The 25,226-nt window shown below is 46.3% G+C and overlaps 1 protein-coding gene across 1 annotated transcript in view; it reads right to left on the bottom strand.

The window, feature by feature from the left end:
• Positions 1 to 3,467: 3,467 nt before the first annotated feature.
• N4BP1 (NEDD4 binding protein 1) overlaps positions 3,468 to 25,226 on the bottom strand; it is a 65,333-nt gene continuing 43,574 nt past the window's right edge. Inside the window, exons 3-7 of the mRNA XM_055145605.1 lie at positions 17,394 to 17,524; positions 14,904 to 15,000; positions 11,604 to 11,711; positions 10,412 to 10,519; positions 3,468 to 8,100 (exon numbers count right to left, since the gene is read on the bottom strand). Of these exons, the coding sequence (XP_055001580.1) occupies positions 7,743 to 8,100; positions 10,412 to 10,519; positions 11,604 to 11,711; positions 14,904 to 15,000; positions 17,394 to 17,524 (802 nt within the window). The 3' untranslated portion in view covers positions 3,468 to 7,742. The remainder of the gene's footprint in view (positions 8,101 to 10,411; positions 10,520 to 11,603; positions 11,712 to 14,903; positions 15,001 to 17,393; positions 17,525 to 25,226) is intronic.

Here is a 25,226-nt window from a genome sequence, read left to right as displayed (position 1 = left end):
CATGACTGCAGAACAGGCGACGGGGGAAACTGAGGCTCAGGAGAGTGAAGCCTCCAGCCTCTTGGAAAGGAGGATAGACACTAAACCACGATGAACGAACCTCTCCCCCAACTTACCATTTTCCAAAGGGCTGCGGCGCTTTCTGGGGGATGGCAGGAAGAGACCCCGAATCTGGTCCTTCCAGTTGGGTACAAGTGGAGGACAGCAGCCTTGGGCAGGGCCGTCTCTGAGCAAGGGCCAGGGGAAGGGTCCGTCTTGCTCACCTAGGGACAGGCCTGGTCTCCAGAGGCCCAGCAGATTCCTCAGGGACTAGAGGCCCCAGGCTCCCCTCCCAAGGATATCACAGATCTGCAGCTGGGTACTGGAAACATAGGTGCCCATCCCTACACACACACACACACACACACACACACACACACACACACAGGCACACACCCCTAGAGACACACGACACATACCCCCCCCACACACACCCCTACAGAAACACAGCTCTGACAACACACACACACACAACAGAAACACGGCTCTGACAGAGGAAGAAGAGGCAGAACACAGACACACACACAACCCTAGAGACACACAGCACATACCCATACACACACACCCCTACAGAAACACAGCTCACACACACACACACACCCCACCACCACCACCACCACCCCCCAAGAGAAACACGGCTCTGACAGAGGAAGAAGAGCCAGAACACCCCCTCCAGGAATGAGTCAACCCCACTCCCCAGAAAACTTGAAAAGTGCCGAGTTCTCCACTGTACCTTCCTTTCCCTTTGCTGTGCCCTCTGCCACTCACCCGGCAGATCTTGCCTTATCCCCCATTCTCTGCCCTCCTTGTGAGCTAACTGCGGTGCACCCTGGTCTCTGAGCTCCAAGCCCACCCCCGTGGAAACAGGGTCTGATCTACATGCAGGATTCATTCACTGAAGGGCCTCTGGCGGCGGTTTCCTGAGCCATCCGGGTCTGAGCTCAGTCAGCTCTGCCTCAGTTTCCACATCTCTAAGGTGGGTCACCTTCTTGCCCACCACAACCCAGGGGCCTGCTCCTGCACAGTCCTGAGTTACCGATGCACTTAAGGTTGGAGGAGGTCCCATGGGCATTTAGGACACTGGTACATTCCTCACGGGAGCTCAGCAAAGGGGCAAGGCCCACTTCTGGACTTGACCCTGACCCCAACGCTACTCAAGTAGGATTTTCAGTTCTCTGAGGGCATGCCTGGGGTCAGCAGCCTGAGTCTTAAAACAGGACAAAGCCCCGGTAGTCCACCCATGCTGGCAGGGTGGTGGTGTGGAGTGGCTGTGGCGGGCCCACCGCCACTGACGCCGGCCATCAGGGGCCGTCCTCCCCAAGCTGCCGTGGTGGTGAAAACTATAGATCCATCCTGCCGCCTGACAGGCAGCTGCTGAGGGCTCTTCTCAGGGAACCAGGAAGGTGTAACCCAGACTGGGCCCCGGGCTGTGGGGCCCAGCAGACTCCCCGAAGGGCTCAGGGGTTGGGGGAACAAGGGGAGCCCCAGACACTGAAGACTTCCGCTGAGGCGTCTGGAACAAGATGAGGGAGACAGAGCAAGGAAGCCTGCGACCCAGGGGATCCCTGCTCCACCAGGGGTCTGGGGACTTCCACCTTGTTACTAGGCAAATCCCTTCTGCCCAGCCTCAGTTTCTCCACAGTCACTGGCCTGAGAACAATAGATTTCAAGAGCGCTGGAATCTGGAAGTGAAAACTAGGATTCTGGTTTCCAAACACCATCCAGGGTCATTTAACTGGGTGGTCCTAAGTGAAGGGCAAGACCGAAAGGGTGTGCACGCGCTCTGCAGAGCCTGGCCATTTCTTTTTAAAAGATGTGCACCCGGCACGCTCCCACACGCACTGGGCTGCACCTGGGCCCCAGGACGCGGGGGTGGGGGGAGTGTGCAGTGTGGGGGAGGAGGGAGGCAGCTTCTTTCCAGACCCTCTTGCCCAACAGGCTGACCACCCTGACCTGTTTGTTTAGTGAACAAAGGCAGGAGGGGTCTGTGGGAGGAGGACCAATCTAGCTGCCGAGGCATTTTGGGGAGATCTGCCAGAGCGGCTGCTGGGCTCCAAATCCCGAAGCCCAGATGCCAGGGCTCTGAGAAGTACTAGTCCGCCACTCAGCTCCTCTTGTACTGAGCACTGTACAGAGGGACGAGAGGTCAGTAGACAGAGCGGAGGTTGGCATGAGCCTGGTGGGTGCTCTGGGATCGATTACTGCCCCCTGCGTCCTGTGCCAGGTGTTCAGGAATGCCCTTCCTAGGTAGAGGGGCTTCCCGTGGCACTGCCAAGGCTCAGAGGAAGGTGACGGTACCTTCTTCCAGCCCACATTCTCGGTGAGTTGACAGGGACAGTGGGGTGATGAGATCTCTAGGCACCGAGTTAGAGGTGGGATGTGGGATTTTGAGGATGGCATCAGTTCTGGAAGGCCTGCAGGCAATGAGCCGTGTGGGTCTACACACAGAATCCTCCTTCATAGGACCCTGTCCGCTCTCCAGGCGCACGGCTCCGGAGACTACGGGAAGGTCTGTCTCAGCCGCGCGCCCCGGAGTTCCTCAAACATGACACTGAGAGGAAGTAGGGCGCCAGGAAGGAAAAGCAGCAGCAGGGAGCAGTCTGCATGGCACGAGGTTTCAAGCTGCTCAGAAAAGGACAGGAGCCTGCCCCTGTTCTGACCAGGTAAATGTCCCCAGAGCCTTGAGCACCTTCCTTCAGGATCTTCCTCAAGAGAAAACAAACCTCTTAATCTGCCCAGTTTGAGCAGAGTGATATACACGTCGAGTCCACATTCGGGCATTGAAGGAATGTGAATCCAACTTAAATTTCAAGAGAAAGAAGCCTTTCAGAATTATGGGGGCAGCTCACTTTCTAAGGAAGGGCACTGAGGGGGGGAGGGGGGTGGAGAGAGAGGGGGGGAAGAGAGAGAGGGGGAAAGAGAGACAGAAGGGGGTGAAAGAGAGGGGGAGGAGATAGAGGAAGAGACAGAGAGAGAGAGACAGAGAGAGAGAGACAGACAGACCAGGCTCCTGAAACTCCCACCCCACCCCCCTCTTACTGCCATCATGCCATCAGCCTCCCCGCTGATAGGAACTAGCCGCTAACAGATCTGGGCAAGGCAGTGTGCAGTTCCCACCACAGGCCACCAGAGGGCGAAATCCAATGAGCGGCTCTCACTAGCCTAGCCCGGGGCAGGTGTTCTTCCGGAGTTTACCCACCCTAAGTCAGAGAACATTGTGGGGTGCAGTCTGTGTTATTAGGTACCCATCTCTGCCCCGGGCTGGATGTTAGAATACAGAGCGGAAGGAAATCACAGTGACCCAGGCCCTTACCCAGCCTGTGGTGAGAGGTACTGCAGCGACACAGCGGACTCCTGAAAAATGGCTTCTGAGTGAAGGTCCCACTGTCGGGTACCGCAGTCAAGAAGGCACTGTCCTCCAGTTCAGTTGAGCAAATGTTTATTGAGCACCTATTAAGTGCAAGGCACTGTGCTAGGTGCCACAGGAAACACAAAGAGTGAACACAGACGGTCCCTGCCCGCGAGGAGCTCACAGTCTAGAAGGGGTTAAGACACAGTACACAACCAGCTTCAGTGACACCAGTCAACATGACAAGTGCCATAAGCAAGACACACGTGCTGTTGGGGGGAGAGGGGGCAGAGAACACGGAAGGGGTTGCTTCTTGTTAGAAGCAGTGGGCAAAGGTAGAGAGAGAACTCAAGGCCGAGTCTCTGAAGAGGGAAAAAGTCACTTGGGAAAAAGCCACTTCTAGCAGAGAGCAGAGGTAACTGTGAGGAAATGTGTATGGCTACACTGAGCATCTGGGTACGGCTATACAAAGTGGGCAATCAAGTCTGGCTGAGGAGGTGGACAGCCATGGACGCAACGCTCAGGGAACCTGAAGCGGGCACTCTGGGGCAGAGGGCCACTAAAGATCACACAACAGAAAAAGGGGTGAGTAGAAACACGTTTCTGAGAGATTCGTGTAGCGGTGGGGTCATCTGAGAGAGGGAGTCAAGGGGGTAAGAACCAGGAGCTGACTCAGGATGGGGGTCTGGGGAGTGTGAGGGTGCCAGGGGTGCACTCTGAAGAGCAAGGCTGGAGGGGATCCAAAAGGGTGAGGGTGGGGCCCCTCCGGGGGTGGTCCAGGCACTATCTCTGTGCAGGAGCCCCCAAGGGGCTGGTGGAAGCCAGATTTCCAGGCTTCACTCAAAGGGACTGAACACTTCCGGAGTAGCGCCCAGTAACCTGTTTTCCTTCAGAGCTGTCTCCCCACCAGGATTCCCAAGGCTGAGCCTGAAAATTTGAGACCTAAGAAAGAAAACACTTTGTAGAGTGGCCTTCAGGTCAAAGAAGGAAAAGGAATGAAGCATCTCCAAGAGTGAGAGGGATCTTAGAAAACAGGGAGGATAAGGTCAACACTGTCCAACACAACGGTCACAGAGGGGGCACACAAGATTACAGATAGATACAAGGTCTCTGGACCGAGCAATTCAGTGGTCCTTGAAGGCTTTTCCTGGACTCTCCTAGTCAGGTGGAGGCTGAATTTGAAAGCCAGGACGTGGAGGAGTAGGAGGGTGAAAAGCAATCAACACAGTCATTCTTCGGGGAAAAGCAGGTTCTTTTTTTTCAAATCTAAAGGATCTGAAAATTGTACGTAAGGAACAATGGAGAGGTAGATCATGAAGTGAGTTGAGAGTAATTACTAAACTAGGTGAGAGACGGGCTCCGTGAAAGAGCGAAACAGGCTGGGAACGGAGGGCAAACAGCGCCTCATCTCTCGGTCAGGGGCACGGAACCAGGGGCCACTTCCTGCAGAAGGGGAGGGGTGGAGGGGATGGGATGTATAAGCAGCACAGAGAGCAATGGGTTTCTGTGTGCAGATCGCGTTCCATGAATGCCACCGGCCTAAGGAAGCTAGACTATGTCCCTCCGCTCACTGATACCAACAGGTGCAACAGGCCCGGGCGCCTGACGCTACAGCCGAGGCTGCCAGGCTATGCTGGCCCGCTTGGCTACAATGACTTCTGTTTCCCTGCCCACGGTGCAGGACTGTAAACACACAGGCCGGTGGACAAGGCTGGCCCTGGGGGAAATGTAACCTTGGAAATCACTCAGCATCACCGCCTATCTATTCTTTATTCTGGGAACCAGTCACTCATCCCCTCTCCTGACATCCAGGAAGGCCACTGAACACGGAATGTAGAGCCACTGCACACACCAGCCCAGGATGAGTTACAGAATGAAGGAGAAACTGCTGCTGACACCCAAGGAAGGAGATTAGAAATCTGCCACAGGAGACAGAACTCCGACCCTCATCACTGCAAACTAAAAGGGACGTTTCTCCATCACTGAGGAAAGTTTGTGTAGCATCAACACCTAGCCTAGTATCCAGAGGCTAAGAACAGGTTGTAACGACTTTGGGGGCGGGGGGGGGGGGTGAGGAAGAAGGGGTGGGGGAACACACAGGGGTAACTCCTGGGTTGGTGCCCCAGGGTCACTCCTGGCAGTGCTCCAGGGACCACGCAGCACTGGGGATGGGACCCAGGCCCGCCCATGTTCAGCTCTTTGAGCTCTCCATGGCCCTGGTAATTTAAGTTTTTAAAATGGTTTGAAAACTGAGTTTTTACGTGTTCAATTTGACTCAACCTGATGGATTTCAGAAAGGTGAATATTTCATAATTCATGAAGGTAATTAATGCTCTTCAATATTTTTCCCACATAAATTTCTGCATCCTTCCTTCTCACACCTGAGCAGACAGGGGTAGAGGTCAGAAATAATACTCAGAACACAGAAGCTTATGTAACTCAGTGGTCAAGGTCAAGTCATTTCTTGAGCCCAAGAAACTCTTGACTTCTTGGCCTAGCCAGCAACAGCTGGTATTGGTGCAGCCTTTAGCCTCCTGCCAGGAAAACCAGTGGTTAAGCACTGGTTATCAAGGGGCCTTCTGGGGCCTTCCTGGGTCCCCTCTAAAACATGAGAATTGCTAGATTACTAAAGTAGGCTGGGCCAAACATGAACCAGAAGGTCTGAGTAATGGCAAGGCAGTAAGAATTACTCACTCAGAAAAAGAAGCCTTCCCATCTTTGCTATCATTAAAAAACCACCAGCTTCAAAGCTGAGGCACCCGGCTGTGACTGAGTCACTTCCTGGTCGTCCTCACGTCTCCCACCCCCTTTCCACAAGTGGGTGACCTGTGCAACCCGCCCCCAAACAACCCTTACATAATAGGATGCATCTGAAGCACCCAGGAGAAAACTGCAACTTTTTATGATTGAACTAACAAGTCTGACCACCTGGGGGACTGCAATGCATCCTCGGAGGGAGTCAGTGCACCTGGAGAGAACATCCCAGAAAGTCACCCAGCTGTGCTCCGAGCAAACCAAGTGCCATCAACTGGGGAGTACAAACCAGCACCAAGTCCTCAGAAGCTGAGCCTGGGGGTCAGGAGACACAAGATCCACAGGGCAGACATGGAAGTGATGGTGAGCAGCTAGAGAGAGAACAGGTAGAAAGCACAGAGCCCTTTGGAGGTTCAGAGAAGAGTAAAGATGAATTGATTACTCAGAAAAAGAACTTCAATGACAGAAAACGGTGAACACTGAAAACTGGTAATACTCAGATACCAATTCTGAAAAAGACTTACAGAGGGAGCTGCTTAGGGCACTAAAGATACAAACACAGGAAAAAATAAATATGGGGCTTTAGGCCCCCACAGAAGCTACTAATGCTATTTATTGGCTTAGGTCATTCTTGAGAATATAAAAACAGTTTTTGACAAAGCGGCACTAACTTCATATGGGGACAAAGTTTTCACAATAATGGGGCTGTCCGCTAAATGCCGTCAAGTTCACGTCTATCTTCAGACACTCAGCTATAATTCTAGTCAGGCTGGGCCGAGCGAGGCCTTGGCATGTGGGGAGGCGTCAGAGCAGTGTGAGGAGGGTCCTGGATGTGTGTGCCACTGCCCGGCATGAACTTGAGCATGTCCGGGCAGGAAGCACGCTGAGCCTCAGTTCCCCCTCGGGCAATGGGCGGGGAGAAGGGCTGGGTATACGGGCTCTAAATTTTCTCTTGACCCTGACGTTCCGGAAGGCCCTGGTCATCAGTAATGGCTAGGCACAAGGTGCCATCTAGTGGCACCACTGTCCACTCTCACAAATGGCTCCGATGAAAGACCTCAAGAAAGCAAAACTGACTCCCACAGACTCTTGATCCCAGAGGCGTGGGGGGAGGAGGTTGGAGAGGTGAGTACACTTCTTGTCAGTGCACATGACATAGTCATCTCAAGAAAATATACTTTAAGAGGTCTTGCTTTCCCTAAGAAAGCAACTCTTTTTTTTTTTTTATTTAGAAAGGCTAATTTTATCCATTTGTCAATATTTTCAGCTTTCAGGAAAATAGTTTAAAAAACATAAAAATGTAAATACACTCAAGAGTTAACTGCTATTAAACAGTTCTGAACAGGCAGAAAATGTAGACTTTCCTTTTACAGAAAATGTTAAATCTGTAATAGCAGCATAATTTATATATAGAAAAAAGCTGGTTCTGAAAATCCAGATTTTTTTGTTTTTTTTTATACACAAAACATGTTTCTTCTATATACTACAACAGCATTTCCACTGGAAATTGGTTTCTTCACATTATATCACTTCTGGCTGCCGCGTGCAGACACTAGCTCGAGTGTGGCCTTCCGCCCTGAGCGCCGGCGCCTGACAGCCTTCAGTCCAACACCATGGCAGACAGCGCGTTCAGGTCTTTCATATACGGGTGAGCCGCCAGGATCTGGTCGATCTTCAGCCTCTGCTCTGAGTCCGGGAAGATCTTCAGCAGGGCTCCCCTCAGCTCGCTGGTCTCCGCGGAAGATCTCTGTGCCGGCAGGGGCAGGTTCTGCTGGAGACTGGGAAGGTTTGGCAGCAGAGGGAAGTGAGGCTGCTGTGGGAGCCAGTGGCTGGGCGGGCTGCCCTGGATCCGGGCGGGAGGCTGGTGGCTGGTGCTGGCCGCCTGGGCTCCAGGGCTTCGGAAGCCAGGGTCAAACATACCCACACTCGGCAGGGCACTGAGCAGGGGCTGCATGTCTCTGTGAAGGGAAGCAAGCCTGAGTGAGTGGGCTGATTAAGAAAGACTAGAAACCCCTTCTGAAATACCCAGTGCTGAGCTTGAGGCTCAAGATGCTGCTGGCTTCTGAAAGCGAGACGGAAGTATGCGGTCAAGGTGGGGGTGTGGGGGCGATGGCACCCGTCCAGGCCTGCTGCTGGGAGGGCTGACCTTGTCCAATCATCTGGCTCTAAACAAGGTCACTCCAAAATCACTGGGGAGCTCTCACAGGATCCGAACAGGGTCCTACTCTTCTGGAAATCGGATCTGGATCTGTGTGGGACACTGGTTGGCAGAACACAGGGAACCCCATGGTGCTGAGAGACAGTTCCCACTGAATCCAGGATTACCTCTGCTTCTTCTTCTCTCTCTCTCTCTTTTTTTTTTTTTTGGGTTTTTGGGTCATACCCGGCGATGCACAGGGGTTACTCCTGGCTCATGCACTCAGGAATTACTCCTGGTGGTGCTCGGGGGACCATATGGAATGCTGGGATTCGAACCTGGGTCTGCCCCATGCAAGGCAAACGCCCTACCCGCTGTGCTATCACTCCAGCCCCTTACCTCTGCTTCTTAAGTGCGCTCGCACCCACATGGCCCAGGGGTGTGTTTACAGACCGCGTGAGTGGGCCTCTCCCTCATCAGAAGGCCGCCTCTGTGACTCTGGCTTGCAGTCTGAGAAACAGGACTAGGTAATTTTCTCCCAACTTCAAAGCTCAGCTAACTCCAAAAGCTAGTCCTGCTGTAAGCAGAATTATTGGTAACTTCTGAATCAGGTAGTATCTTTGGAAAGAACAGCAGCTGAGTCTGTGGGAGGAGCCAGATACCCTCTGCTCCCTCCAAGTCTGAGCCGTGGGCCTCTAGGCTCACTTACACATGACTCGCCTTAAAGCCTGGCAAAGAATCAGCAAGGTATGACATGTGGGGGAAAAAGGGAAAAATGAAATGTATTGACACCCGGTGAGTATTAAAAATGGTGGTGATGATTGCAGATTATTTGGAACTAGATCTTCATCTGTGAAACAAAACCCAAAGAAGGTTCAAGAGAGAAATGATTCGTGTAACCAGTGATTTCAGGGAGCTGAAACCATGCTGGTCTCTTCCGCAGAAAACAGTTCCGTGTAAAACTCCTCCCCAGAACAACTGAATCCATACCTACAGCCCCCAAAGGATCCGTCTGCAGGAAAGATAAGCCATTTGGCCTCACTGCCTTTAAAAAGCAGAGGAAGGGGCTGGAGCGAAAGTACAGCGGGTAGGCAGTTTGCCCTGCATGCAGCTAACCCGGGTTCGATTCCCAGCATCCCATATGGTCCCCTGAGCACCGCCAGGGGAAATTACTGAGTGCAAAGGAGTAACCCCTGTGCATTGCCAGGTGTGACCCAAAAAACAAAACAAAACAAAAAACATAACAAAGCAGAGGAAGCTGAGCAGGTATGACACCTGACACTTACAGTATTCTTAAGTGTTTTTTTTTTTTTTTTGGGGGGGGAGGAAGTATCCAGAAGCGTAATTTACTTAGTAGTTTTGAAAAGGGGGGAAGGTGGGCTGGGGAGAGAGCTCAAACTGCAGGAGTTCTGAGTGCTCTTCAGGCACCACATGGTCCCCTTGCACCACCAGAGCAACCTCCAAGCACTGAGTCACACAAATAGCCCCCAAGAACTGCTGGTTTTGGCTCCCAAACCAAAAATAACTGAGTTAACGGTGAAAGTCCATACCTGGGTTATATGATCTGCAAGTATCCATTACTGAAAATTCTGACACAGAAATAATCGCTAGCACAGTGTCTTTAAAAATAAAACAGCAACAACAAACAAACCCAAAGGACAACCAACAGATATGTGAATTGTCAAATTAACTTCAGAAAAAATGTGGGTCTCCATCAAGTGAAGACAGCATGTAACAAGACAGTGCATAGGGTCATGCATGATCGTTGTAGATTAACATCACTTATTCGAAACGCAGAAGAAGACACACACACACACACACAGAAATACATAGCGAATCCCAGTGGCATTCGTTATTATCAGCAAAATCTGCTGTGTTTTAGACCCGTAGATAGTCTGGGTCTCTAATCTCCTGTGGTTAAATTCCTAAGAACCACAAATGAAGATTTGGTGTTTTGGGGTGCTTGATATGCTTTACTTTCACATGTATTACAACAGAAATAAATGTAAATCCTTTTTAAAAATAATAAAATGTCCTTTTTGATCTTCAGAGAAAGCATTTGCACAAAAGCAAAAAAAAAAAAATAACTGAAATAAACATGCAAATGCAAGACAATCTGAAAAAGGAAATACCTAAGGGTGCCTTCCTTCTGAAGAAATTCTTCTAAGCGAGGCCCACTTCTTCCCAGCGGATCATCAGGAACCATAAATATATCACCCACAAAGGTATACTGAAGCAACCTATAACACAGAAATTTATTACAATTCATCTGTAGGAAACATTATGTTTGTTGCTGCAGGAACTGGTAAGTATCTCAAAGCATTGAACCAATCTCAAAGCAACAGTAAAGTATAAGACAACCACTGAAATCCCATAGGAGGTCAATATTTTCTTATTCCATTCATCTACCAGTAACATATAATTTGTGGTATATTCATTTATGTTTTTTAGATTTGTGCTATTGGACTCATCCTGGCAATACCACAGTCTTTTAAATAATCAAATTACTTAAAGAAGTCGGTGTTTACTGATCTTAGGCAGTTCTGGAGCATCATCAAATAAGAAAATCAGAGCAGTGAATGCTGAACTCTTGACTTCTCTGTTAGGGATGATAAGGTAGGTGTTCCACATATGTTATTAAATGATGGCAAATAAGCTCAAGAAATGTACACTCGCTGTGCAGACAGCTCAACAGGCCAGAGTGTGCACGCAAAGCACAGGAGAGGTCTGGGATTGATCCCAGCACTATATAGCCCTCCAAGCTTTGTCAGATGTGGCTCGAAAACCAACCAATCAAAAAACAAAAAATAAACAAAACTATCAGCTTTGAAAGCCTAGAAATTTCCCCTTTCAAGAAGTCAAACATCAGATCAGCATGCTAATTTGGTCTTATCCTATTTCTGAAATTACAAATGCCATTATACCCAAGCTTCGTATTCCAAGTTGAATAAAACATGGGGTTCCAATGAACTGCCAGACCCTCCTCTGGTACCAGGTCAAGGCTAAGTTAAGGGTCATTTGTGTTCCATTGAATAGTTAACAATGAGCTCACAATGATCTTCCTGCCTCATGGCTGGAAACTCTTTATCTCTCAGAAAACACCTTATGGGTACCCAGACGATCCACACATCATTCACCTGAGTGCTTTTTGTGCTAGGTCTTCCCACCGTACTTTGAGAAACCAGTCAGCCTGTAGACTGGGAGCAAGTCTTAGGATGAGTTCCTCTGCTTTGCGTAGGTTCAACCACAGAGTCACAAAGCAGACACAATGCAAACAAAATCACATAAACAAAAATTCCTGACCAAAAACATAGACAATATTACCGTTTTGTAATAATTTCTCTCCAAGACACTGACTCCGTCACAAATTCTCTGAAGTTATCATTTGTTACAATTATGCCACCAGTTTTGTCCGCTAAGTGTAACAGAAACCTATGATAATAAAAAATATAAAAAATAAATAAAAATAAAAAAGTGAACATACTGGCTTTCGTAGTTTTAAAAAAGCTGTGTTTTAAGTAAACAAATGGAATTCCTTCTCATAGGAAAATCAAAGAATTTAGCTAAGGCTGAGAAGCAGAACTGAGTCATGTCTACTAATGATCTGAAATGTTGAAACTATTAGTGTGATTATGAATGAAGGTGTGCTTTTCAAGTAATTTAATCCCTTTTGAGAAAGCTGTAGTACTATCAACAAATAGTAGTAATAAAACAGACCAAGAGCAGAGAATGAGTACGAGCTGACAGGCTAGCGAACAGTGATTCAGGTTTTAGTTACCAAGTTATAGTACTCTGATTCTAAGATTAACTGCTTGGTCCAGTCAGCCTGGTAATTCTTTACCCAAAAAATGAAAATAAATAAATAAATAAATAAATAAATAAATAAATAAATAAAATAAAGGCTCACATTTTCAGCTCTTAAGAGAAATCCAGAACTGCCATTCTATGTAACCCAAGTTATAAACTGAGAAGCAACTTGTGAAAAGATGCATGATGATAATGAGTAATAATTGTGAGACTGATTCATCAGTGAAGAAAAAAGTGACTTTTATTCTTTAGCTGGAGCGAGAGCACAGCGGGTAGGGTGTTTGCCTTGCACTCGGCCAACCCGGGTTTGATTCCTCCTTCCCTCTTGGAGAGTCTGGCAAGCTACCGAGTATCCCGCCCGCAGGACTGAGCCTGGCAAGCTACCCGTGGTATATTCGATATGCCAAACACAGTAACAAGTCTCACAATGGAGACGTTACTGGTGCCCGCTCGAGCAAATCGATGAGCAACGGGATGACAGTAACAGTGACAATGACAGGATCAAAGAAATGTAAACAAAAATATTATAACAAGTTATGAGAAGCTCTGGAATTAAAGTAAAAAACAACTTTTAATTAGTTAAAAATGTTTCTTAGTTATGAATTCTTTATAACAGAGATTTTAGGAAACTTTGAAAATAAACAGAATTTAGCTTCTAGGGTTCATTAATGACACAATTATTTCTAGACTAGCATGATGTGTAAGTACTGATGTCTGCCAGAGCCATTAATAAGAACAGGTAAGTGGGGCTGGAGCAATAGCACAGTGGGCAGGGCGTTTGCCTTGCACACGGCCGACCCGGGTTCGATTCCCAGCATCCCATATGGTCCCCTGAGCACCGCCAGGAGTAATTCCTGAGTGCAGAGCCAGAAGTAACCCCTGTGCATCACCGGGTGTGACCCAAAAAGCAAAAAAAAAGAACAGGTAAGTAATGGTTCTGGCTTCTGAGTGCCTGTACTATAAATAACACATTTTTGTCCACTAAAAAACTCAAGAGCAAGTAAATCCTTCAAAAGCTTAATCTGCACACTTGTACATGCAACCAAATTCTGCTGGAAAATACAGTTACAATTTTACTGGGTCTGAAGGTTCTTCCCTTCAGGAGTTCAATCTTCCTTTTTGTTTTGTTGTTGGTTTGGAGCCACAACTGAAAGTGCTCAGGACTTACTCCAGGGCAGTGCTCTGGGGATCATACTGGATTCTGGGTACCAAACTTGGGCTGGTCACAAGCCAGGCAAGTGTCCTGACAATTGTACTATTTCTCCAACTCCCATTCTACCTTTCCACCCAAGTACTCCAGGTATCAAATGTAGGGCCAAGAGGTGCCCCTTGACCTCAGTCTACCAGGATTTTCTCACTCATGCCCTGAGTTCCAGAGGTGTTCCGCTTCTTTTTTTTTTTTTTTTTGCTTTTTGGGTCACACCTGGCAATGCACAGGGTTTACTCCTGGCTCTGCACTCAGGAATCACCCCTGGCACTGCTCAGAGGACCATAAGGGATGCTGGGAATCGAACCCAGGTTGGCCACATGCAAGGCAAACGCCCTACCCGCTGAACTATTGCTCCAGCCCCAAGGTGTTCCGCTTCTTCCAGCTTGGTTCTTTTGTTTTACCTCAGTTCTCCATCGGATCTAGTCTCTCATATTACCCCACTCGCTAAATAAAAATGCCTATCATTCATTCACCCTGAGTCCCATCCCCTTCTCCCCACACCCAGTCAGGAAGAGATGGTGGCCCTGTCAGGTTTGGCATGGCTGCTTCGGGGCGTGAAGTTGGCCTTGAGCCTGGGCAAAGCACTTTGAATCACCGAGCCGCCTTCTAGGACCCACACAACCCACTTTTAAAGTGGGTGACTGAGAGGAAAAGAATTCAAAGCCACCCCATTCAGGTTCCATACTAAGAGGCTTGCCATTACTCACTTCATACTGTGAATTTTTAAATTGGCTTTTTACACCACTAGTCCAGTTTGAAACCTTTTCTAATTTAATAACAACTGTTATTTCTTCTCTCTGGATCACAAGTTTCTCAGGGCAGAGAAGTACATCTGAATTCCATGTGTCCCTGGAGCCCAGTCCCACACATCACTTCATTAGGGCTCACTACAGCCTTCACAAAAAACTGAAGCTTACTACTGCAAAGGCACTAGCACCTGCTTCCAGTGACATCCCAAACTAAGAAAGGCAGCCTGCTTTATAATGACAGACAAGTCCAAAACAATTTGAAATGTTTGAATATCATTTATGAGATGGATACACTAAGATGAGGCAGGCATTATTTTCACTGTGCACCAAAGACAACCTCAATGTCTTTTTTACTTTATGCCTGTGTTACTACACTTTTTTTTTTTAAGTCTGAGTGGTTGGAAAGAGTGCAGGAGCTGAGGTGCTTGCTTCCCTTGCAGGTGACGCCCCTAATTCAATCCCCAATAATACGATTGATTCCCCAAGCACTGTCAGAGATAACCCCTGAGCAGAGCCAGGAGTAAGCCCTGAACCACTGATTGTGGCCCCAAAACCAAGTAGAATAGAAAGAGTTCTAGGTCAGGATTAGCTTGGCAGTACAGCCTTGTATGTGTGAGGTCCTGGGTTCAACACTCAACACTACAAAAAACGAAAAAGAAAAAAGAAAGAATTCAACAGCTTTGGTGTAACTTCCCAAATTTAAACAATAAAATCACTGAGGCGGTAACTATTAAAACTCAATCTCAACCAGGGAGTCCTCTGAGGCCATGGGTCTGGCCGCACAACTACTCAGCAGCAGGGGCTAGCTCGGCACTGCCCAGCCCTTCTCACCCCAGGAAGGAAAACGGCCTTTCTTACCTGTCATCATGAGAAGCAATTCTTTCCCCAAAGACCATCCGTGCAGGAGTTAAAGATAATATTCCAAGCTCCTGGAGCTGAGTTAAGAAGTGCTGTTCTGTTCATGGAATAAGTTAAATACATTCAGAAAAAGGCGATCTTGTGCATAAGAAATAATTATTAATAGTATTGTAAGTCAGAGAACCCAAAAATAAATTAAAAAATTAAATTAACAATAATAAAAAATGAAAAGAAAAGAAAAAAGAAAAAGGCTATCTTCTCAGACATTTAAATAACTCAAAGTATCCCCAAATGTTTCGCTTGGAGAATTAGGAAACTAGTGTACTGACGTAGTAAGAAAAAAGTTGAGCAAAGCACACTTCAAGGCAAATCCAATGTAAAAACTGACTTCTACTATGTTTTTAAAGATGAAAATGTTTGACTCATTTGTTTAATAGTAAATCATAAACCTATACCTAATGAATCCTATAAGAAGTTTTTCACTGTCCCACTATAAGTGGTGTGGGCAGTGATGACAATTGTGTCTGCAGGGTAGCCACAGGGAGGGCAATGATGGGACAGCACAAAGGGAGGCTGCACCACTATGACACACGCCTGATACCCAAAATGATTTTTCCGGCTCCCAATTCCCAGTCTGTCAACAACTCCCTTCAGTCAGCAGGATTTACCATAATTCGTGGAGGTGGGCCATGACAGAGAAGGTAAGAGGGACAAAGCCTCTCTTAAGAAAGCCTGTAAAGGGCCAAAGCCCCAAGCTGAGGTCTGAGAGTCCCCTACATTACTGTCCGCATCCACCTCTGACCAAAGAAGTGTTTGAGGGCCCAGTAAACTCATGTGATTCTTTCAGGAATCTAACTGCAAAATTACCTGCAAGACAAGCACCCTCTGTCTCCTTCCTGAAGTACCTTTTGTTATGGCAAATATACATTCCAAAAGGAGGGAAGTTTGTGTATTTTAAAAGTGTGGCTTTATCATCTCCACTTTAAGAATGGTTAGGTCTTATTTTCTGCTTGTCATGCTGGGTAAGCAGAGTACTCACCCCTCTTCCAACTCCCAATCTATCTGCTTTTTCTAGGACTCTGGTATGTTAAGTTCCTTCTCATCTGCCTTCCTATCATGACATAACAAATAACCTAAATTTCTTCAGAATTTTTCATGATTCCTAATAAGTTTCCTCATAGGTTCCTTTCTATGGCCTATAGGTTTCATACAATTAACAGAAATGATTTATATTGTTACTCAACAGACTATTAAAAACATATTCTATTTTAGGGTAAAGAGTTTATCAAGTGACTTTCAAAAAGTACTAAGACTCGGCCACAGTAACAGTACAGTGTATGGGGTGCTTGCCTTGTATGCAGCCAACCCACGTTTGATCTCCAGCATCCCATATGGTCCCCCAAGCCTCACCAGAAGTGACTTCTGAGCACAGTGTCAGGAATAACCCCCAAGAACTATTTGTTTTGGGTGTGGCCCCAAAACAAACACCCCACCCCCCAACAACAACATTAGGACTGTGCTGTATGCAGTTTGGTGGCAGAACACAAGTCTTGCACATCTGAGGCCCTGGGTTCAACCCTGAGCACCACATGAGCATCACCAAGAGTGATGACCCAAGGGCTTCACAATATTGAACAAAACCCACAATCTATTTAAACATAGAATCTCCTGCTCCAGGCTGTCTTCACTGGGGCCCCCTGGGAGCGGGGGGCCACAGGTTGAGTTTCCCTCCCCACCCAAGCAGAGCCCTGGCAGCCGAAAACCTCCAGAACCCAGCCACAGCCATGCTCAAGGCCACTCTTGGAGGAGCCTCATGCATGAAGGAACTGTCAGAGGAACCCAGGTATGCAGGACCCGTGGCTGAGATCTCCAAGCCTGCTTGGATCGGGACTGGGCCTCCTCCACCCAGATCCCCCGGTTTCCAGAAGCTTGGCACAAATTGCCCCAGCGCCATGTAATCTCATCAACGGCCAAGATCTAGAGACTATAAAACAAAGCTCCCAGAAGAAAGCAATGCAGAAACTCACATGGCAGAGCCTGGCAAGCTACCCCTGGCATATTCAATATGCCAAAAACAGTAACAATAAAGGGCTTCATTGTCCCGACCCTGAATGTGACAGGGACGAATGGAGACATTACTGGTGCCCACTCAAGCAAATGGATGAGCAATGGGAAGAGAGTGATACAGTGATTCAAACAGAATAGCCTAAGTTAAAGAACTACACATTTTTCAGTCAAAATTTTTGCAGTATCTCATGAATTCACAAACACAACTCACTGGAGTTGGCAGCAAGCCCTAACCCCCGTATGATCTCTCTAGTCCCACGTTTCAGTATTTCTTTTCTTAAGGCTATAGCATCCTCTTCAACTGATACTGAACTGAAAACTGCTATCTATGGCACATAGATTCTTCTAAGCAGTGTGTATCAAAATTATAAGCTCACTCATTAAATATGTAATTAGAAATCTGGAAAAATCAATTTGTCTCACCTGTGACATTAGGATCACGTCTTGTTCTCCACTGAGGGACAAATACAGTAATGTTTCTGTTGCCAAGCTTCCAAAAATAGTCAACTGCAATAGCAATTCCACGACATGAAAAGAACTTTTTCAAACCATGGCTATAAGAAAATAAAAATGATTTCACTATGAAACATGTTAAATTCCACCATGAAAAGATAAAATTCACATACAGCAAGAAGAGTCAGAACAAAGCTTTCTTTTACACGCTTTCTGGCATCAAGTTGCACTAATTTGCTTTTGATTCTTGTTTTAGAATTTTTTTTTTTGCTTTTTTGGGGGGTCACACCTGGTGATGCACAGGGGTTACTGCTAGCTTTGCACTCAGGAATTACGGTGCTCAGGGGACCATATAGGATGATGAGGATGGAACCCGGGTCGGCCGCGTGCAAGGCAAATGCCCTACCCACTGTGCTACTACTGTTCCAGCTCCAGGCTTTAGGATTTTTCATAAAAAAAAAAAAAAAAAAGTTTCAGCTTCCTGGGAATATCTGCTTATCTATGCATTTTTTTCTTTTTTTGGGTCAGACCCGGCAATGCACAGGGGTTATTCCTGGCTCATGGGCTCAGGAATTACTCCTGCTGGTGCTCTCAGGGGACCATATAGGATGCCGGGAATTGAACCCGGGTCAGCTGCATGCAAGGCAAACACCATACCCGCTGTGCTATCACTCCAGCCCCATTATCTATGCACTTTTATTGCACAGAATTTTCTTCTTTGGGTTTTTGGGCCACATCAGTCAGTACTCAGGAATGACCCCTGGTGGTGCTCAAGGGACCATATAGTGCTAGAGATTCAAATTGGGGTTAGCAGGACACAAGGTAAGCACTTTAATACCTGTACTACTTTTCCAGCTCCTTAATGTTTTTTCTTTGGGGGCCATACTAAGTGGTACTCGTGAGACCCAAAACCAAAGCTAGGTCTCCCTCAAGCAAAGTAAGGGTTCAACCCATTGAGTTATCTGTTCGGTGTTCTTTCTTTTGCATCTTTGTTAGGTTTTTGGGCCACACCCAGTGGTGTTCAGGGTTTACTCCCAGCTCAGTACTCAGGGATCACCCCTGGTGGGGCTTAGGGGACCACATATGGTGCTAAGGATTGAACCCTGGTCGGCAAGGCAAGGGTCCTACACCTCTGTACTATCTCACTCGAGCCCAGACCCCGTATTTCCTAAAGAGCCAAATGTCATAAATGTTGGGGGCTGGGGCAAGAGTACAGTGGACAGGCAGCTTTCCTTGCATGTGTCTGACCCAGGTTTAATCCCCACATGATCCCCTGAATATGCCAGGATTAAGTCCTGAGCACAGCTGGGTATAATCTAAACAAACAAAAACTCAAAAAAGGGGAGGAAATCATTTATTATCCTTCAGCACTTATGTAAAAGTGCAGTTTATTTTTTTTAAAGGGGATACAGTTTTGCAGATGGTAATCGACCTATCAATAGGTATGAGAAAGAAAAAAAAAATCAAAATTCCAAACTGTGACTAGATTAGCATAACCCACCTTTACTGCTTCAGTGATTACTTGTTTTCCAGTAACTCTCCTGGTAGAGGATAAAGCATTTGCCCTGGATGGATTCAATCCCCAGCACCACATATGGTCCCCTAAGCACTGAATAAATGATCCCTGAGCACAACTGGATGTGGCCAAAAAAAAAAAAAAAGAGTAAATCCTGCATCTTCAGTCCTGGCTTATCTACCTCAGGGTCCCCAAGTTCAGTATCTATTTTCTTCAGCCTCCTGGACACCTAAACAAGCACACTTGCCCAGTCAACACCAGGATTACTCAGTCCCAACCTGTCCCAGCCAGTTCCAGCTCCTGCTACTGACCTTGATCTGCAGGCACGAGACTGGACTCATGCTCAGGTTCTTCTCGTAATTCGAGACAAACCCAATGCCTGGCTTCAAGGCCTACTCCACATCTGACTAGTCAGAGGGATCAGAGGGATCGTTCCATTCCCACCATGTATCATCATGGTCTGGTGTTCTGGCCATCTCACTCTCTGTGCCGAGTTGTTCCTCAGCCCTTGTGTGTGTGTGCAATCTCTTAAGCCTTCCTTTGCCCTCGTCAAATACCCTCAGGATTCCAACCCAGCGCCCTGTCTTTGATGAAGCCTCTCTAGACACAGAGGCTCCAGCATCCCCTTTCTTTCCTGACTTGCTGTATTCTACTGTGCATCAGAAGCATGAAAATCATGAGACAGAATGAATTTCAATTTCTGTTACAGATCAAAAGAACTGAACACCTCATGTGAGAGTCACCAGCCCAGGATGTACTGATGAGGAAGGACCTGGAAATAGAGTAAGCTTCTTCACAACTGCTAGGTCCTTTCTAATACTCCACCGTGGTCTAGCCCAACTAAGCCTACACCCCCACACACCAGGGATTAAGCCAGACAAACAACATCCACAGAGTTGTTCAAAAATCTCCTTTTAGAAGCTAAAATCCCACTCTAGTGGTTCATAGTGTCCACTATACCCCACAAAACAAAGAAAGTAAACAAACCCATTCCTGATGAAATAATTCAGCACTCTTTTTGTTATAAAAGTACTGGAACACAGCAAGAATATAGCATTACAAGGGCTGGAGCAATAGCAAAGCGGGTAGGGCGTTTGCCTTGCATGCAGCCAACCCAGGTTCGATTCCCAGCATCCCATATAGTCCCCCAAGCACTGCCAGGAGTAATTACTGAGTACGTGAGCCAGGAATAACCCCTGTGCATTGCTGGGTGTGACCCAAAAAGCCAAAAAAATTAAAAGTTATATATAGCATTACATGGTTAAAGTGAGGGGTACTTTTTTGTAGAGATGGCCTTGTTTTTGTTTTCTTTTTTGTTTTGTTTGCACCAAGCAATGGAGGGAGCAGCCAGGCTTCCAGGCATCTGGGATCAAACCTAAGGTTCTGCATGCAGTGCATGCATGCCAGTCCTTTGAGCCATCTTTTTGGCCAGAGGCCTTCTTTTTTAACTGATTCTAATGGCTTATCAGCAAAGACAACCTAGAGTTAAAGTCAACCACAGCCAAAAGATGAAAATCCAAAATACAACCATCTATTCCTTTTTAGAATAATCAAGGGACAAGTAATTGTCAAGTACCTCCCTGAATAATTAAATAGATACAAATGTGTATTCTTTTCCATTAATGTTTGGGGGAGGGGGATCATCCATAGTAAAAAAAAAAAAAACCAGGGGAGGATACACTGTTGCATTTTAATCACTAAAAAAAAAAACCAGAAAATGCTGTCAGGTGCCTAAAATCTTAAGAGGAAATACATAAAATTTCTAGAAACATTAGATGCTCTAAACTAATTCCCAAGCTTTTATACTCACTAACAAGATTGAATTGTTTGAGAAAAAAGATCACTCTGGGACTCAGGAAGATAGTCAAAGGGCTGGAGCTCATGTTCTGCTGCATGTGGGAACCCCACTTTTGATCCCAGCACTGTTTGGTTCCCTCATTGCTGTGGGGAGCAATCTCATAGCAAGCAAGTGACCCTAAAATTCTAAATAATAATAAACTTAAAAATAAACCAGTTAAGTCACTCTTGATAGACCCAACCCCCTTCCCCCCCCAAAAAAATAGCTGCAAGAATAAAGCGAACAGGGGCTGGAGCAATAGTACAGCGGGTAGGGCCTTTGCCTTGCACACGGCCGACCCAGGTTCGATTCCCAGCATCCCATATGGTCCCCTGAGCACTGCCTGGAGTGATTCCTGAGTGGAGAGCCAGGAGTCAGCCCTGAGCATCGTCGGGTGTGACCCAAAAATAAAAATAAAAATAAAAAAAGAATAAAGCAAACAATTTAAAATTCTGGTGGAAAATCTTGAGTTTACTAAGAAAATAAACACACAAGAGGAAAAATCACCTGTTTTCTACTTTGACTCACAGATAAAACTTCTGAGTAAGGCAAAAGCTCTGAGGATCCCAGCTTCAAATGCAGAATGAACAGACCGTTAACTTTTCAACGTTATCATAGCAGGTAGTTACTAGATGGATAGAATACACCCAAAATACAGGGAAGCTATACAACAGATACTTGACAAAGACTCACAACAACCACAGAACATGCAGAAACAATGAAAACCCTTTCTGAAGGGAGAGTAATTTCTTACTACAGTATTTACTTAATGAAAGGAGTTAGGGAAGCTTGATAAAGTGGAGCATAGTAAAAAAAAAAAGTTAGAATGGCTATAATACAGTTTTGGCAAGTTAAGGGGCAAACTTCATTTTCATGGAAAATGATCTAACCAGATAAGTCAGGTGATCTTATGCTGAAGTTTCAGACTGACAGAGCCTGAGTATTATCTGGACACCACTGATGTCTAGCCATATACCGCAAACAATTTCCATTTACTCATCACTTGACTCACTTATGGTGACAAAGGGGAAAACCAAGTAGAAACTTGCATAATCAGCAGCATTAAGTAGGGTATTATGGAATTTCTCACAGGGTGTATGAACTGTGAACACCATGTCAGAGAGGCAAATTCAAGGTCTTGCAGAAATCTAGAATGACGTGGGCCAGGACTGCTCCAGACGGGGTTCGACCAACACAGCCTTTAAGTTTCAAACTTCCTTAACTACTTTCCCAACTAGTGAGATCAAATGAGTGAGATTTACTTAGTAGTGTAAAGGCTTCAGTAACCAGGCCTGAATATGTCAACCTCAATTTCTATAGAAGGAAGGAGTAATGATGGCTGTGAAGAGGTACTATGGACTCAAATCTAATCTGTATAATCATGTACAAGACTTTTTGTTTGGGGACCACACCCAGAAGTACTCAGGGCATACCTCTCACTCTGTGCTCAGTTATCACTCCTGGCAGGGCTCAGGGAACACTATTCAGTGCCAGGTTTGGCCGTCTGCAACACAAGTGCCCTTCCCACTGCATTATCTCTCCAGCCCCCATGTATAAGATTTAAAGTCATTTCATTATATATATATATATGCATATATACACACACACACACACACACACACATATAACCATACATAATTAAAACAGTTTTAAAAGGCAAAAGTACCATACCTAACACAAACTGGTGCTTCAACTTTTAAGATTTTGAATACTATTTTAAATTACATATATAGCCTAAAAACTTAATCTAAGTGGCTGGAGCGATAGTACAGCAGGTAGGGCATATGCCTTGCAAGGTCTACCTGGGTTCAATCCCCGGCGTCCCATATGGTCCCCAGGCACCACCAGGAGTAATTTCTAGTGCAGAGCCAGGAGTAACCCCTTGGCACCAATGGGTGTGACCCAAAAAAAGAAAAAAGAAATTTTAACCTAAATTGATTACTAGATCAAATGAAATAAACTTATAGCTGAATGGTACAAAAGTTCTTTAAAAAAAACTCCTAACCAGGCTGGAGCGGTAATTCAGCAGGTGATTGGCCAAGCAAACCAAAACTAACATAAACAAATGGGACTACCTCAAACCAAGGAGTTTCTGCACTGCAAAAGAAACAAGAATTAAAGTGTGTGTGCGCGCACACACATACACACACACACACACACACGGAGAAAATATTTGCCCATCACTTATCTGACAAAGTGTTAGTATCTAAGATATATAAAGATATATAAAGCACTGGCAGAACTTTATAAGAAAAAAAAACAACCCCATCAAAATAAGGGGTGGGGGGATAAGAGAACAGAAACTCCCTCAAAGACCCACAGATTCCAAAAGACATGAAAAAATGCTCTGCATCACTAATCAGGGAAATGCAAATAAAACTAACAATGAGCTATCATCTCACATCAGTGAAATTGGTATACATCACAAAGAAGAAAAACAAGTGTTCGCACAGATGTAGGGGCAAAAGGACCTCATTCACTGCTGGTGGGAATGCCAACTAGTCCAGCCTTTTGGAAAACAATAGTAACACTTCTCAAAAATACAGAAATTGAGCTTCTATGAAACCCAGAAAACTCCATTTTTTTTTTCCTTTTTGGTTCACACCCGGCGATGCTCAGGGGACCATATAGGATGCTGGGATTCGAACCCGGGTCGGCCACGTGCAAGGCAAATGCCCTACCCACTGTGCTATCGCTCCAGCCCCAAGAAAACTCCATTTATTGGCATCTACCTTGATGGCCCAAAAACAGAAAAAAAAAAATTTTTTTTTCACCTCTATGTATCATGCAGCTCTACTCACAATAAACAAAATCCAGCAACAACCTAAGTGCCCAAAAACAGATGACTGGATTAAGAAACCATGGTACTCAGTGGGTAGGGCATTTGCCTTGCACGTGGCCGACCCGGGTTCGATTCCCAGCAGCCCATATGGTCCCCTGAACACCGCCAGGAGTAATTCCTGAGTGCAGAGCCAGGAGTAACATCTGAGCATGGCCAGGTGTAACCCAAAAAGAAAAACAAAACAAAAGAAAAAGAACACCAAACTATGATACATCTACAGAATGGAATACTGATGAGGAAAATACCCCTGCCCACATTTCAACAGGCCAACACCAAAGAGCAGGAAATGCTAAGGGATAACTGAGTCTAAGTGACTTGCTATAACCACGAAATGCATTCAAATGTCTTTTGAGATGGTAATAGTCTCACTTCATAATCTTGATGCAACCTGGAAAAGTACTCCAAATGTGATGGTCTCTTCCTTCTTGGCAGATGACAGGCTTAATAATCTCTGCTTCTGTACTCTCCTGCCAGCAGCCTGCAAACGTTCCATCCTATCAGATATTCTATAAAATGGAGCCCTGGCCTTTGGTGTTTTGTTTTGTTTGGGGGCAACATTCAGGAGTTACTCCTGGCTCTGCACTCAGGAATTACAGTCCTGGCAGTACTCAGGGAACAATATGGGATTCTAGGGATCAAACCTGGGTCATACACATGCAGGGCAAATGCCCTACCCACTGTACTATTGCTCCCGCCCTGAGGGGAGTGCCCAGACTGAAGCATGAGCTCCGCTGGGTCTACCAGCAAAATAAAATTGAGTTCTCGCACTTCTCAAGGAGCGGCATTTGGTCTTCTGCTGGCTCTCAGTGAGAATTTCAAATACCAGTTGGCTTTAAGAGATGAAATCAAGCAATTAGCTGCTATATAAATGGGTCTGGAGAGTATAGCTGAGTGTAGTCAGAGGGAGAGAGACATACACAGAATGATGTCTCTTAGAAGTGGGATATAAAGAAACAAAATAGAAGTGCGATAAATGCCCAAGGGCAACAAATTGAGAACTGGTCTTTAGTAGGAAGTATAACTACTACTAAAGGCAACAAATTGAGAAAAGGCAGCAACTACCAAGGGCAACAAATTGAGAACTGGTCTTTAGTAGGAATCGTAACTACTAAGGAAGGAAAGGGAGTGGGGAGACACCGAGACAATGGTGGAAGGAAGTAAACACTGGGGCTGGAGCAATAGTACAGCGGGTAGGGCGCTTGCCTTGCACACGGCAGACCTGGGTTCGATCCCCGGCATCCCATATAGATCCTCCAGCACCGCCAGGAGTAATTCCTGAGTGCAAAGCCAGGAATAAACCCTGAGCACTGCTGGGTGTGACTCAAAAAGAAAAAAAAAAAAAAAGCGAACACTGGTTCACTTGAATGCACGAAACCCTATCATTAACAGTATTGTAAACTACAGTGCTTTTAAAAACAAACAAACAACCAAAACCAGCAAGGGCTTGCTCTTCAAGCCTGTGTTCTCACGTTTTGCTTGACTAAATTTTCCACTCTGGAGAAATCTGTGTGCTCCCACTCCCACCTGACTCCCCCCCACCCCCCTTTTCCTCTCCCCCAACCCTTCTGGGGCCACACCCAGCAATGCTTACTCTGATTTGGTGTTCAG

This window comes from Sorex araneus, chromosome 8, assembly GCF_027595985.1.
Source record: "Sorex araneus isolate mSorAra2 chromosome 8, mSorAra2.pri, whole genome shotgun sequence".
Classification (NCBI taxonomy): Eukaryota; Metazoa; Chordata; class Mammalia; order Eulipotyphla; family Soricidae; genus Sorex; species Sorex araneus.
The sequence above is the reverse complement of the archived record's forward strand: the minus strand, read 5'-3'. Positions and strand labels throughout refer to the sequence as shown.